Source organism: Bubalus kerabau, chromosome 1, assembly GCF_029407905.1.
Source record: "Bubalus kerabau isolate K-KA32 ecotype Philippines breed swamp buffalo chromosome 1, PCC_UOA_SB_1v2, whole genome shotgun sequence".
NCBI lineage: Eukaryota > Metazoa > Chordata > Mammalia > Artiodactyla > Bovidae > Bubalus > Bubalus kerabau.
The window spans coordinates 86,824,324-86,840,273 of NC_073624.1; the positions used below are offsets into that span (position 1 = coordinate 86,824,324).

The following is a 15,950-nucleotide window of genomic DNA, read 5'->3' on the forward strand; positions in this document are numbered from 1 at the left end:
GGTGGTGCTAGTGGTAAAGAACCACCTGCCAATGCAGGAGACCATAAGAGATGCGGGTTTGATCCCTGAATCAGGAAGATCCCCTGGAGAACGTGGTAACCCATTCCAAAATTCTTATCTGGACAATCCCATGGACAGAAGAGCATGGCAGGCTACAGTCTGTAGGGTCTCAAAAAGTCAGACACTACTGAAGGGACTTTGCATGTACGCTGCCCTTTAAAGGTGCCCGTCTGTTCAGCATATCTAGGTATTTCAAACCACCAATAAACAAATATTTCTTAAACTCTAAATTGCCAGCTCTATTTAGAAGTTTTAGAAAATTAAATAAAAATAAACAGTCTGTGATCACAAAACACTTATAGATGGTAGAAATATATACAAATGCACGTGTATGAATGAATGATGTATGAATGAATGATGTATGAATCCCTTGACAATTAACATGGCATATACTAAAGTATATTACAACCAGACAACTGGATATAAATCAGTTAAGAACAAAGTATTAATTCTTTAGTCAGATAAAATAAAAAATAGATTGAGAAATTAAGTCCATGTACACATAATTCATACAAAGAAAAAATAAAAATTAGGCACTCTAGAACAATTAAATGAGACCAAACAAAAACAGGTGTGTCTGTCACATTGTATTAGTTTTCTAGGGCTAGTATAATAAGGCATCTCAAACAGGTAGCTTAAGTGACAGAGATTTATTGTCTCATAATTTTATAGCCCAACATTCCAAAATCAAGGTGTCAGAGGTTTGGTTCTTTCTTAGGGCTGAGAAGGACAATTTGCTTCATGCTCCTGACCTTGCTTCTGGTACTTTTCTGGATATTTTTGGTGCTCCTTGGCTTGTAGGTGCGTCAACCAATGTCTGCCTCTATGTTTATATGACAGTCTTCCTGTGTGTCCATGCCAAAATTTCTTCACTTTATAAGGACAACAGTTCAAATTGGAGTAGGGTTCCACAACTTTCCAGTATGACTTTATCTAAACTAAACATCTAGTCACATTTGCAACAGCCCTATGTCCAAATAAGTTCCCATTCTGAGGTACTACAGGTTAGGACTTCAACACAGGAATTTTTGAGAGGCACAAGTCAACCCATAACATAGATAAAACATCATGAGCAAAGAAAAAGATGAAAATAGTAGAAGTGACTTGCTATGGATTAATGGATAAAGAGCTATGTAGGACCAGGCAACAGAAAGCTTGGATATCTTGGCAAAGGAGTTAGGGCTTGATGTGTTGAGCAACAAGAAGGCACCATGGCCTCTCAAGTAGAAGAAATGGGTTTTGTAAGCCTTAGTGGTCCTGCTCGGGTAGGAGAGAGAGACACTAGAGACACAATGACTAAACAGACGGTGACATGAATTAAAAAAAGAAAATTATATCTGGCATCAGCAGTCAGAATGAAAAAGATAAGATGAATATGAGAAAAACTGGTCCATTAGCAAGGGGTTGTTCTTTTAGGGGGTTCAGATTTTCTATATTTTCATCAATTTGAAGAAATATTTCACAAGCTTCCTTTCATTAATATGGCATCAATTGCCAATTTTGGTAAATATATGTAATATGCAGCTATATACATGACTCATCTATGCAGAAGTGTTTTCCTGTTACTAGCATAATGCCAAAAGCTTGGATAGAAACAATACCAGCAAATTTAAGGGGTATGGGAAGCAAAAATAAGCTTCTTCATCATAATGCACTATTGGGCTGACAAAGCTGGCACTAATTATGCACTGAAGAAGGAAACTTACCAAATAAATGACTTCTGAAAACAATATCTAAAATTGAATGTCAAGATGATCCTAAAGACTATACTTTCAGGGATCATTTCTTACACCATGTTCATGGATTTGAAGAATCAATATAGTGAAAATGAGTATACTACCCAAAGCAATTTATAGATTCAATGCAATCCCTATCAAGCTATCAATGGTATTCTTCACAGAGCTAGAACAAATAATTTCACAATTTGTATGGAAATACAAAAAACCTCGAATAGCCAAAGCGATCTTGAGAAAGAAGAATGGAACTGGAGGAATCAACCTACCAGACTTCAGACTCTACTACAAAGCCACAGTCATCAAGACACTATGGTACTGGCACAAAGACAGAAATATAGATCACTGGAACAAAATAGAAAGCCCAGAGATAAATCCACGCACATATGGACACCTTATCTTTGACAAAGGAGGCAAGAATATACAATGGATTAAAGACAATCTCTTTAACAAGTGGTGCTGGGAAAACTGGTCAACCATTTGTCGAAGAATGAAACTAGAACACTTTCTAACACCATACACAAAAATAAACTCAAAATGGATTAAAGATCTAAATGTAAGACCAGAAGCTATAAAACTCCTAGAGGAGAACATAGGCAAAACACTCTCCGACATACATCACAGCAGGATCCTCTATGACCCACCTCCCAGAATATTGGAAATAAAAGCAAAAATAAACAAATGGGACCTAATTAAACTTAAGAGCTTCTGCACAGCAGAGGGAACTATAAGCAAGGTGAAAAGACAGCCTTCAGAATGGGAGAAAATAATAGCAAATGAAGCAACTGACAAACAACTAATCTCGAGAATATACAAGCAACTCCTACAGCTCAACTCCAGAAAAATAAATGACCCAATCAAAAAATGGGCCAAAGAACTAAATAGACATTTCTCCAAAGAAGACATACAGATGGCTAACAAACACATGAAAAGATGCTCAACATCACTCATTCTCAGAGAAATGCAAATCAAAACCACTATGAGGTACCATTTCACACCAGTCAGAATGGCTGTGATCCTAAAGTCTACAAGCAATAAATGCTGGAGAGGGTGTGGAGAAAAAGGAACCCTCTTACACTGTTGGTGGGAATGCAAACTAGTACAGCCACTATGGAGAACAGTGTGGAGATGCCTTAAAAAACTGGAAATAGAACTGCCTTATGATCCAGCAATCCCACTGCTTGGCATACACACTGAGGAAACAAGAATTGAAACAGACATGTGTACCCCAATGTTCATTGCAGCACTGTTTATAATAGCCAGGACATGGAAGCAACCTAGATGTCCATCAGCAGATGAATGGATAAGAAAGCTGAGGTACATATACACAATGGAGTATTACTCAGCCATTAAAAAGAATACATTTGAATCAGTTCTAATGAGGTGGATGAAACTGGAGCCTATTATACAGAGTGAAGGAAGCCAGAAAGAAAAACACCAATGCAGTATACTAACGCATATATATGGAATTTAGAAAGATGGTAACAATAACCCTGTATACGAGACAGCAAAAGAGACACTGATGTATAGAACAGTCTTATGGACTCTGTGGGAGAGGGCGAGGGTGGGATGATTTGGAAGAATGGCATTGAAACATGTATAATATCATATATGAAACGAGTCACCAGTCCAGGTTCGATGCACGATACTGGATGCTTGGGGCTGGTGCACTGGGACGACCCAGAGGGATGGAATGGGGAGGGAGGAGGGAGGAGGGTTCAGGATGGGGAACACATGTATACCTGTGGCGGATTCATTTTGATATATGGCAAAACCAATACAATATTGTAAATTAAAAAAAAAAAAAAGATGATCCTAAAGTAGTAGTTGATAATATAATGTCAAGAGAAAGTATAGTCAAATCATCAAAAGTTCCCACAATTTTCAGTTTAAAGTGAAAACAGGTAGCAAAGAATCATTCTGAAAAACACAATGTCCAACATAATTTTGGCAAATCTATAGATGATATGTATTGACAAGAGACAAAATGAAGAGGAAAGTACTAAAAAAAGTTGGTAACACTCTACAAGGAATGAAGGACACTGAATGGATGAAGATGGATAAATAATTTTTAAAAGAGAAATATGATAAACATATGGTTCATAAGAAACATAAAATAGGGCAATATGCTCTCAGATATTTTAGATCTTTAATATATAAAAGATGGACAAGCCATCTAGTCATAAAATCTTAATTCAAGCCATGTTTATAAGTATCTAAGGAATTGCAAAACTCTTTCAAGAACAGGAAGCTTCCCTGGTAGCTCAGGTGGCAAAGAATCTGTCTGCAATGCAGGAAACCCCAGTTCAATTCCTGGGTCAGGAAGTAACCCTGGAGAAGAGATAGGCTACCCAATCCAGTATTCTTGGGCTTCCCTGGTGGCTCAGATGGTAAAGAATCCACCTGCAATATGGGAGACCTGGATTCAATCCCTGCATTGGGAAGATCCCCTGAAGGAGGGTGTGGCAATCCACTCCAATATTCTTGCTTGGAAAATCCCCATGGACAGAGGAGCCTGGTGGGCTATAGTTCACAAAGAATCAAACATGACTGGGAAGCACATCATCTGCATGGCTGAGACACTGGGGGTTGGTGTAGACAGTACAGAAAAGGAAAAATCAGGATAGGAAAGAAACACCCTTCCTTAGCCCCACTGCCCCTTAAACTATTGCTCTCTCTTTCTTCTTTCTTTCATAAGCAAACATCTGGAATATGTTCTCTTCCTTCATCATATCATTTTTTTCCCATTGTGCAATACTAAATATACTCTAAACTGGCTTTTTTCATCACCATTGCACCAAAATCTCCATGGCTGGTGTCCTCAGGAGCATCCTTAAAGTTCAGCACAAAGGATGGCGTTCAGTCTTCATCCTTCTCAATCTCTCAGAACATTCTACTTTATTGAAATACTCTCTTTTCCTTGGTTTCTGTGACACCACCTCTTCTTCTCTCCCTCATTTTCAGCCATGAAAATTTTCTGTTTCCATCACCAAATCTTCTTTATAAAATGCTCAAATACTAGGGTTTTTCAAAACTCTCTAGGCAATTTCTACCATTTCCTCAACTACCATTTATATGCCCCCAAATCCCAAATGCTGTGTATAATTTAACCTTCTCTGAACTTCACACTGAAGCATAATTCAACTGGTACTCTCCTGTCCCTCAGGCACACTAACCTGACATGATGGTTTTTCTACCAAATACTTGCCTATTTTCAGGCCAGAAAACTGAGTAGCAACCTTGAAACCTCTCTACTTATTATCTACTATCACCAATTAATTAACAGGACTGGCTTTATCTCACAAACACTCAAATACACCCACATCTCCATCTCTATTTTTACTGCAAGCCACTGCTGTCTTCCGTCCACTGGTTGCCCACATCCAGTCTTACCCTCATTCAGCCTGAAGCAGAAGTAATTATCTAAAACAGCACTGTGACCAGGGCATTCCTCCGCTTAAAACTTTTCCTTGACTCTCCCTTGTTCTTAGAACAAAACCTGTAGTCTACTGTGGCCTTCAAGGGTCTGCTTCCCATCATTAACCTCATCAGGCCTCTTCCTGTTCTCTGCCTTCCTTCATTTATTACAAAGAAAAACTTTTGATCTTAAGGCCTTTAGCCATGGTGATTTCCCCTCTTTCCCACTTACTTATGTCCATAACTGATTTTTACTTAATCTTCACACATCAGAAAAAAACTTTTATTCAAACATGACTACCCAGCCAGATCAGAGACCCTGTTAACTTCTTTTTCTTTCAGGCCACTTGCCACATATATAATTAAATGCTGTTTGGTGCAATGATCTTCCTTGCCGGAGAGAATATCAGTTAAGTGCTCCTTATTTACTGCTTCACCTCTAGACTAGACTGGGACAAAATAAGTATTCAATAAATATTTGTCAAATGCATAAATTTTAACAGTGATTTTTAACCCTGATCAAGAAAAATATAGTAAGAATAAATAATCTCAATTAGTTGTATTATTAAAATAGCACCACAGTTCAGTCACTCAGATTAAGCAAATAAAATTTATTTTACTTAAAACTTATCACGTTTATTTGTGTACATAATGGCAAGTCTAATTTCTTAGAGAACCAGGATTCTGCAACCAGCTGATAGACAACATGCACAGTTGCATAGAAAATTTTAAAAGCTACTTCTAGTGAGTTAAAATATCCTTAATGGGATACCCCTGGCCCCACAGGCAGCGATAATGGGAGGAAGCCCACACCCAGCAGGAGGAACCAGTCCGAAGATCCCCAGCTCCTGCATTCCAGCCATGCCAGAACTCACCCTTGTCCAACGGTGGCAAGCAGCCTTGGCATAGGGCAGGAACTAGCAGCGACTGGGCAGGGTGCTAGCTTTGCCTACGAGTGTACCAACAGTTGTTGCTTTGTCACAACAAAATGCCCAAGGCAATCCACACAGCAGGGCACTCCTAGAACACAACTGACCTACCTAATACTTAGAAATAAACACAGAATTAGGCAAAATGAGGAAACAGATGAACATATTCCAAAAGAACAAGACAAAACCCCAGAAGAACTATATGAAGTGGAGATAACTGTCTACCCAGAAAGAGTTCAAGGTAATGATTATAAAGATGATCAATGAACTCAGGAGAAGAATGGATGAACACAGTTAAAAGGTTAGCAAAGAGCTAGGGAATATGGAAGAACTAAACAAAGCTGAAGAGTACAATAACTGAAATTAAAAATACATTAGAATCTAGGGATATGCAGTATATTAGATGATGCAGAGGAATATATCAGTGAACTGGAAGACAGAGTAGAGGAAATTACACAAACTGAAGAGAAATAATTTTTTAAAAACTGAGGATAGTTTAAGAGAATTCTAGGACAACATCAAGTGTACTAACATTTGCATTTTAGGGGTTGTGGAGTCCCAAACAAGATAAACTCAAAGAGGTCCACAAAAAGACACTTTATAAATACAATGGCAAAAGTTACAGATAAAAGAAAAACTTAACAGCAATAAGCTACTAGTTACAAATAAAGGAACTTCCATAAGAGCATGTGCTGACTTTCCAGCAGAAATTTTGCAGGCCACAAGGGAATGGCACAATATATTCAAACTGATGAAGAGAAGACATCTACAACCAAGAATACTCTATTTAGCAAGGCTATCAAGCAAAAGCTAAAATGTTTCAACACCACTAAATTGGTTTTACAAGAAATGTTAGAGACTACCCTAAGCAGAAAAGATTACACAACTAGAAATACATTAATTATTTTTAAAAAGTTTCTTTAGTAAAGGCAAATATACAATAAAGGCAGTATATCACCACTGATAAATTTAATATAAAGGTTAAAAGACAAAAATGTAAAATGATCTATAGCCACTAAAGTATTTAAGGGATAGACAAAACGAAAAGATGAAAAATGTAATGTCAAAAAACATTAAACAGGGTGCAAAGAGTAAAAATGAAGGGTTCTTAAAATGTGTTCATGCTTAAGAGATCAACTTAATATATATACATACATATACACTGTTATATTTAAATCTCATGAAAACCATAAATCAAAAGTCTATAATAGATAGACACATTCAAAAAGAAAGAATCCAAAGATAACACTAAAGATAGTCATCAAATCACAAGGAAAGAGGGCAAAAGTAGAAGAACAAAAAAGAACAACAAAAATAGCTGGAAAACAATTTTTTAAATGTCAGTAAGTATATACTTATTAAAAATAACATTAAATGCAAATGGCCTAAGTGCTCCAATCAAAAGTTATAGAGTGGCTGAATGTATTAAAAAGTAAGACTCATATATAGGAATTCCTATAAGACTCACTTCAGATTTAAAAGTCATGCACAGACTGAAAGTGAAGGGATAGAAAAGTATTCCATGCAAACAAAAACACAAAGCTGGGGTAGCAGTATTTGATAAGGCAAAATAGACTTTAAAACAAAGACTATAACAATAAACAAGAAGGAAATCACTTAATGTCCACATAGTAGGCCAGCCACTAAACAAATCTCAGATTAAATTTAAGAAGACTAAAAGCATATCAGGCAACTTTTCCAACCAAAGGGTCTGAGATTAGAAATCAACAAGAAAAAAAACTGGAAAATATACAAGCTCATGAAGGCGGGAAAAAAAAAAAGTTAAAACAAGGGAAAAAAAATGCCTAGAGACAAATAAAAGTAGAAATACAACAGTTCAAAATCTATGGACCCAGCAAAAGCAGCTCTAAGAGAGAAGTTTATAGCAATACAAGCTTACCCCAGGAAATAAGAAAAATCTCAAATAAACATCCTAACCTTATACCTAAAGGACCTAGAGAAAGAACAAACAAAGCACAAAACAGACACTAGATCAATGGAACAAAAGAGAAAGCCCAGAAATAAAACCATACTTATATAGTCGATTTATCTATGAATAAGGAGGCAAGAATATAGAAAAAGGAAAGATAGCCTCTTCAACACATGTTGCTGGGAAAACTGGACAGCTACATGCTGAAGAATCAAATCAGACAATAGTAAATCCCCTACATATGAACCTTCAAGTTGCAATCTTCCGAAGATGCAAATGTGCGTTCACACGTCCAATCATGTCATTAGTTCATGTGTTTGGTGTACATTGTCACATGCGTGCATCCTCTACAGCTGGTTGTGCTTTTGTGTACTTTACTAGCAGTACTGCATAGAATACAGTAGTACAATATTTTTATTTCAATCCCAGTATGTCCAGAAGCAAGCATAAAACAGCAGTGATGTAGCTAGTACTGCGAAGAAGCACCCAGTGATAACAATGGAAACAGCAGTGAAAATAATTGAGAGAGTGGTGTGACAAGAGGAAGAAGAAGCAACTGAAGAAACAAAGAGACGCATGATACAGGAAATGGCAAGGAGATTTTCTTTATTCGAGGAGACACTGTTAGTTTTTGAGGCACAGGGCCAGATGTAGAAAAGTACATGAAGGCTGGAGCAACCATTCATGATGCAATCCAATGGTACTTATGACCAGAAAAAAAGAGCTACTACCTAGACATCACTGGATCATTTATTCAAGAGGACAGATAGAACTGAATCCAGCAAGGAACCAGAACCTGTGCCAACAATGTCAGGCATGAGTGAAATTGCAGCTTGCCCTCTATTTTGTACTGCCAATGATCCTTCAGCTCTACCATCTCTCACCTCCTCTCCCTCTTCCAGTCAGTAACTCTTCTTGCCTGTTCATTCGATGCCAGCCCCTCCATGCCAGCTGTTGTACCCTACTGCTGTACTTTTCAAGGTACTGCACTGTAAGATTAAAAGTGTTTTCTTTATTTTTTGTTTGTTTTTTATGTATTATTTGTGTGAGAAGTATAAACCTATTACAGTACAGTACTATACAGCCAAATGTGTTAGTTGGGTACCTAGGCTAACTATGTTGGAATTATGAACAAATTCAACTTATAAACGTGTTCTTGAAATGAAACTTGTCCATATGTAGGGAACTTATTGTACTTTCTCACATCATATAACAAATAAACTCAAAATGGATTGAAGATTTAAATGAAATACCTGAAACCATAAAACTCCCAGAAGAAAATATAGACAGTACACTCTGCGATATTAGTCTTCAAAATTTTTTGGACCTGTCTCCTTATGTAAGAGAAAGAAAAGCAAAAACAGAAATGAGAATAGGAAATTAAAAAAAATAGAAATGGGAGTGAATCAAGCTAAAAAGATTTTGCAGAGCAAAGGAAACCATCAACAAAACAAAGAGCCTACTTAATGGGAAAAGATAATTGCAAATAACATGTCTAATGAGGGGCTAATATCCAAAACATACAAAAACTCATAACATCAAGAAACTTAATAACCTTATTAAAAATGGGCAAAAGATTAGAATAGATGTTTTTCTAAGGAAGACGTACAGATTACTAAGACACACATGAAAAGATGTTCAATGTCACTAGTCATCAGAGAAATGTAAGTCAAAGCAGACATCAAGTCAAATGAGGTGTCACGCTTTCCCTGTTAAAATGGCTATCATCAAGAAGACAAAATATAGTGTTGGTGAGGGTGTGGATAAAAGGGAATAGTGTGTGCGCTGTTGGTGGAAATCAAAATTGGTACAGTTAATATGGATGAGAGTACGGAGATTCCTCAAAAAATTAAAAACCGAACTACCATAAAAGCCAGTGATTCTACTTTTGGGTGTTTCTTCAAAGAAAACAAAAACACTAATTATAAAAGATATATGTACTCCTATGCTCATTGTAGCATTATTCAAAATAGCTGAGATACAGAAGCATTCTAAGTGCCATCAATAGATGAAAGGATATAGAAAATGTGGTGTGTGTATATATATATATAAAAATACTGTGATATGTGTATATATACACAATGGAGTATCACTCTGCCATAAAAAAGAATGAGATTTCCACTTCTGAGAACATGAATGGGCCAAAAGGGTATTATGCTAATTGAAATAAATCAGACAAAGAAACAGAAATACTATATGATTTAACTTATATAGCAAATCTAAAAAATGAAAACAAATGAACAAATATAGCCAAACAGAAACAGACTCACATATACAGAGAATGAGTAGGTGTCAGAAGGGAAGCATGTTGGTGGAAGAGTGAAATAGATGAGGGATATTTAGAGGTACAAACCTCCAGTTATAAAATAAATAAGCCTTTGGATATAATGTACCGCCTAGGTAACATAGTCAATAATATTATAATAACTTTGTATTGTGACAGATGGGAACTAGATTTATGATGGTGATCATTTTATCATGTATCAAAACATCAAATTACTATGTTGTACCTCTGAAACTAACAGAAAATGTAACTAAATTATATTTCAATAAAAAAAAATTCTTAGCAACAACAAAGTGCAAAGAAAATCAAATTTGATCAGAATACTAAGGAACCTGTTAACATGAATAACAAAAGCTATTCTAGAAATATCCATGTATAAAAAATTCAAGATTCCTATAATAAACTAACAAGTTTTTCCATCATTTTCTTAACTTGTGAAGAATAGTTTTCATTTTCATTCTTTAAATGAAAAATGAATAACATGAGGAAGTTTACAAACCATTTTTCAGTGTGATCCATTCAGATGGAAAAGAGCTGCTGTTTTGTGCTACAGATAAACATGTAGATAAAAACTGATACCTAGTGTTTACAATTAAATTTTTAATAGCTTGTAATGATCAATAATTTAATAAAAATTTCTGGCTTCTTCCCTTGAGTTCTTTCCTGTCTCAGTAAATGGCAACATCATCCATTTGTTGCTCAAAATCCTTGACTCCCAATCATCACTCTTCTCCTCCATAGCAAACTATCTGCCAAGTATTGTTGGCTCTACTTCTAAAACATATATGAATATACTCCTTTTTATCTCTCTTGTGCTAAGTCGCTCGATCATGTCTGACTCTTTGTGGTCCCATGGACTGTAGCCCACCAGGCTCCTCTGTCCATGAGGATTCTCCAAGAAAGAATATGGAGTGGGTTGCCATGCCCTCCTCCAGATGATCTTCCCATCCCAGGGACTGAACCCAGGTCTCCCGCATTGCAGGCGGATTCTTTACCAACTGAGCCACTAGGGAAGCCTAAAAATTTTTTGTCTGCACCTCACAGCATGTGATACATTAGTTCCTCAACTAGGGATTAAACTTGTGCCTCCTGCAATGGAAGCATGGAATCTTAACCACTGTGCTTAATTTAGGCAACTTAGCTTAGACTTCTACAGAGCCTTCCAACTGGTCTTCTTGTTTACACCTCTGTTCTTTTAACTACATCTAACCCCACAGTTCTGAAACTCCAGTACTTTGGCCACCTCATGAGAAGAGTTGACTCATTGGAAAAGATGCTAGGAGGGATTGGGGGCAGGAGGAGAAGGGGACGACAGAGGATGAGATGGCTGGATGGTATCACTGACTCGATGGATGTGAGTCTGAGTGAACTCCAGGAGTTGGTGATGGACAGGGAGGCCTGGCGTGCTGTGACTCATGGGGTTGCCAAGAGTCGAAAACGACTGAGCGACTGAACTGAACTGAACCCCACAGTTCATCTAACACATTGCAGTCAGAGCTATCTTTTTTGATACAAGTCTGTGCATATCACTTCTCTCCTAAATGAATCTAAAGTACTTACAAGCATCCCTACATTACCTGGCCCCTACTTAATTCTTCAATTGCATCTTAATTGACTCATCTGTTTCATCACATCCTGCTTTCTGTTTCTAAAACATCTAAGCTATTAGCACTTATGGTCTGTCTACTTACTATTCCTTCTAGTTGGAATGCCCTGTTTCAGCTCTTTCTGTGTTATTTCCTTATCATCAAATGTCAAGTCAACTGACAATCTCCTGCCAATCCAGACGCAGAGGCTTTCCTTGACCATCTCATCTAAATTAATCCCCAATTTCTATCACATCATCCTGTTTAACCTTCTTCCTATTGCTTATTACTATCTTAAATTGCCTTCTCTACTTCTAAGTTACCTACTTATTCTCTGTCTTCTCCCTCAAATATAAGCTTCTAAGCACAGAAAACTTAGCAGTCTTATTCATCATTTACCTTATCAGTCTTATTCACCATTTTCTAGGCGCCCAGAGACTAGAAAACTGCTTGGTACACAGTAGGTGCTCACTAAATACTTATTAGAAGAGTAAATACACTTAACGACAACAAAAAAGCAGCTCAAAACATAAATAAGATTAAGGAAAAAGAGGTACCATATGAGTTTATATCATGTGATTTCATATTACACATATTAACAATGTCAGTGGAATGCATTACATATCAGAGATCTCAAATATTCATGAAAAACACATTACTAAGTATGTTTAAATTCATTTTTAATATAAAAACGTTCAAAATTAGGAATTTTACATGAATCTGCATATTAATGAGGAAGGGAAACTACATATGTCTTTGTGCTTTGGCAAAAATGGAATGGTCTCTTTAGGTCTGAATGAGAAGCATTTAAAAGAATATGCTAGTGGGAATGGTCAATTTAAAAAGTGAATACCAATTTTTAAGGCAGAGAAAATCTATTGAAAACTAAGAGAAACAACAGAAATTAAACTCATTGGAAAAGACCCTGATGCTGGGAAAGATTGATGGCAGGAGAAGGCAATGACAAAGGATGAGACAGGTGGATGACATCAGCAACTCAATGGATGTGAGTTTAAGCAAACTCAAGGAGACAGTTAAGGACAAGGAAGCCTAGCAAGCTGCAGTCACAAAAAGTCAGACACAACTTACTGACTGAACAAGGGCCAATAAATCATTATATAACTAAATATGATCTCTAGGGACTGATAGCACTGATTCTAAACATTTGGAAAGGGTAAGACCAGAAGCTTCCAAGTGTCCAAATACCACCACACCACTGTTCTTACCTGCAAGACCCACTAGCTAGTCACACAATTAATGAACTGATTCAAATATGTGCCTTGGGGAAGTTACATATTACTTAGTTCAGTCGCTCAGTCGTGTCCAACTCTTTGCAACCCCATGAATGGCAGCACGCCAGGCCTCCCTGTCCATCACCAACTCCTGGAGTCCATCCAAACCCATGTCCATTGAGTCGGTGATGCCATCCAACCATCTCATCCTCTGTCGTCCCCTTCTTCTGCCCTCAATCTTTCCCAGCATCAGGGTCTTTTCCAAGGAGTCAGCTCTTCACATCAGGTGGCCAAAGTATTGGAGTTTCAGCTTTAACATCAGTTCTTCCAATGAACACCCAAGACTGATCTCCTTCTACACCTCTTGTAATTCTAGGGTCTTCACGAACAGTCAAAGCTGCAGCATTTGTGGATGCCCAGGCCTTCTCACTGTATCTGGACTCTTTCAATGAGGCAACAAACTACCTGAGATATTCATTAAGGATTTCAAATGACTAGGAAACTGCTTACTCCATTGGAGCTATTTACTAAATACCACAGAGCATGAATACAACCACTGAGATTACTGACAGCAGCAAAACAAAAATGGTGTGGGCACTTCATCTTCCCGTTAATTGACTGTCTTTGTTATACAATATTGCCTGCAAAAATCTGACTACAATCCTAACCGCAAGCCACAGTAATCATGTCAATATGTGAACTATCTGAATATCTAATTATAAAAAAAGAAGGCAATTTCACAGTGGAAGTATTGTCCTAATTCAAGAAACCTAGCCATATTAACTTATTAGTCTGACATAGCAGAAAGATGAAAAACTTTAATTTGAAAGATAATTATTTTTAGCTGATTAATATGCTTCAAATTAAATTCGCTGCTTTTAATGGGCCTATCAATTTGACAACCTGGGAAATTAATAAATTTTGCATGCAGTAATTCTAGGAAATTTATACAGCCAAGCTACACTTCATTACAAGGCTTACCTTCACAGTAGGCATTGTCTTCTCGAAGAGCCCTAAAACCGTCTCGACAGCTACAAACAGCTCTGTCATTCAGATTTCTGCAGACAGAATTCTCCATGCAGTTATGCCTTTCAGAGCAAAAGTCATAACCTACAGGAAAAAAGAAATTATTATGGTAAATGAACTCATAACAAAGCAAAAGCATTTGTCTCTTAATATCTTTCTTTTATTTAGAAGCTATATTTTCTTACACGATTATGTTGATATCTTCATCCAATGTTTATAGAACCACATGTTATAAGTAATAAAAAGTTTTTTTAGTGTATTTAACTCCATTAAGAGTTAACTGGAGGAGGTCACCATTAACCCCACCAGAACTTACACAGGACTAGGGAAACAGACGGTTGGAGGGCACAAACAGAAACTTGTGCACCCCAGGACCCAGGAGAAAGGAGCAGTGACCCCACAGGAGACTGACCCAGACTTACTTGTGAGTGTCCAGGAGTCTCAGGTGGAGGCATGGGTCAGCAGTGGCCTGTTGCAGGGTTGGGGGCACTAAGTGCAGCAGTGCCTGCATGGGATCTTTTGAAGGAGGTCGCCATTATCTGCATTACCTCCACCATAATTTGGTCTGAAGTCATACAACAGCAAGGGAACAAAACCCTGCCCATCAACAGAAAATTGAATTAAAGATTTACTGAGCATGGCCCTGCCCATCAGAACCAAACCCAGTTAGTCTCTCCCATCAGGAAGCTTCCATAACCCTCTTATCCTTATCCATCAGAGGGCATACAGAATGAAAACCACAATCATAGAAAATTAATCAAACTGATCACATGAACCACAGCCTTGTGTAACTCAACAAAACTATAAGCCATGACCTGTATGGCCACCCAAGACAGAAGAGTCATGGTGGAGAGTTCTGACAAAACATGGTCCACTGGAGAAGGGAATAGCAAACCACTTCAGTATTCTTGCCTTGAGAACTCCATGAGCAGCATGAAAAGGCAAAAAGGTAGGACACTGAAAGATGAACTTCCTTGGGTGCCCAATATGCTACTGGAGATCAGTGGAGGAATAACTCCAGAAAGAATGAAGAGATAGAGCCAAAGCAAAAACAACACCTAGTTGTGGATGTGAGAGGTGATGGAAGTAAACTCCGATGCTGTAAAGAGCAATATTGCATAGGAATCTGGACTGTTAGGTCCATGAGTCAAGGGAAACTGGAAGTGGTCAGACAGGAAATGGTAAGAGTGAACATCAACATTTCGGAATCAGTGAACTAAAATGGACTGGAATGGGTGAATTTAACTCAGATGACCATTATATCTACTACTGTGGGGAAGAATCCCTTAGAAGAAAGGGAGTAGCCATCACAGACAACAAAAGAGTCCAAAATGCAGTATTTGGATGCAATCTCAAAAACGACAGAATGATCTCTGTTCATTTCCAAGGCAAACCATTCAATATCACAGTAATCCAAGTCTATGTCCCAACCAGTAATGCTGAAGAAGCTGAAGTTGAATGGTTCTGTGAAGACCTACAAGACCTTCTAGAAGTAACACCCAGAAAAGATGTCCTTTTCATTATGCGGGACCGGAATGCAAAAGTAGGAAGTCAAGAGATACCTGGAGTAACAGGCAAATTTGGCCTTGGAGTATAAAATGAAGAAGGTCGAAGGCTAACAGAGTTTTGTCAAGGGAATGCACTGGTTGTAACAAACACCCTCTTCCAACAACACAAGAGAAGATTCTACACATGGACATCACCAGATGGTCAACACATTTTGAAATCAGATTGATTATATTCTTTGCAGCCA

The 15,950-nt window shown here is 37.6% G+C and overlaps 1 protein-coding gene across 5 annotated transcripts in view; it reads right to left on the bottom strand.

Moving 5' to 3' along the window:
- Positions 1–15,950, bottom strand: part of NELL2 (neural EGFL like 2) — a 420,064-nt gene that overhangs the window by 228,125 nt on the left and 175,989 nt on the right. For all 5 annotated transcript variants that reach the window (XM_055581465.1, XM_055581456.1, XM_055581449.1 and 2 more), the window contains one exon: positions 14,153–14,281. In XM_055581465.1, coding sequence (XP_055437440.1) covers positions 14,153–14,281 — 129 coding nt within the window. The remainder of the gene's footprint in view (positions 1–14,152; positions 14,282–15,950) is intronic.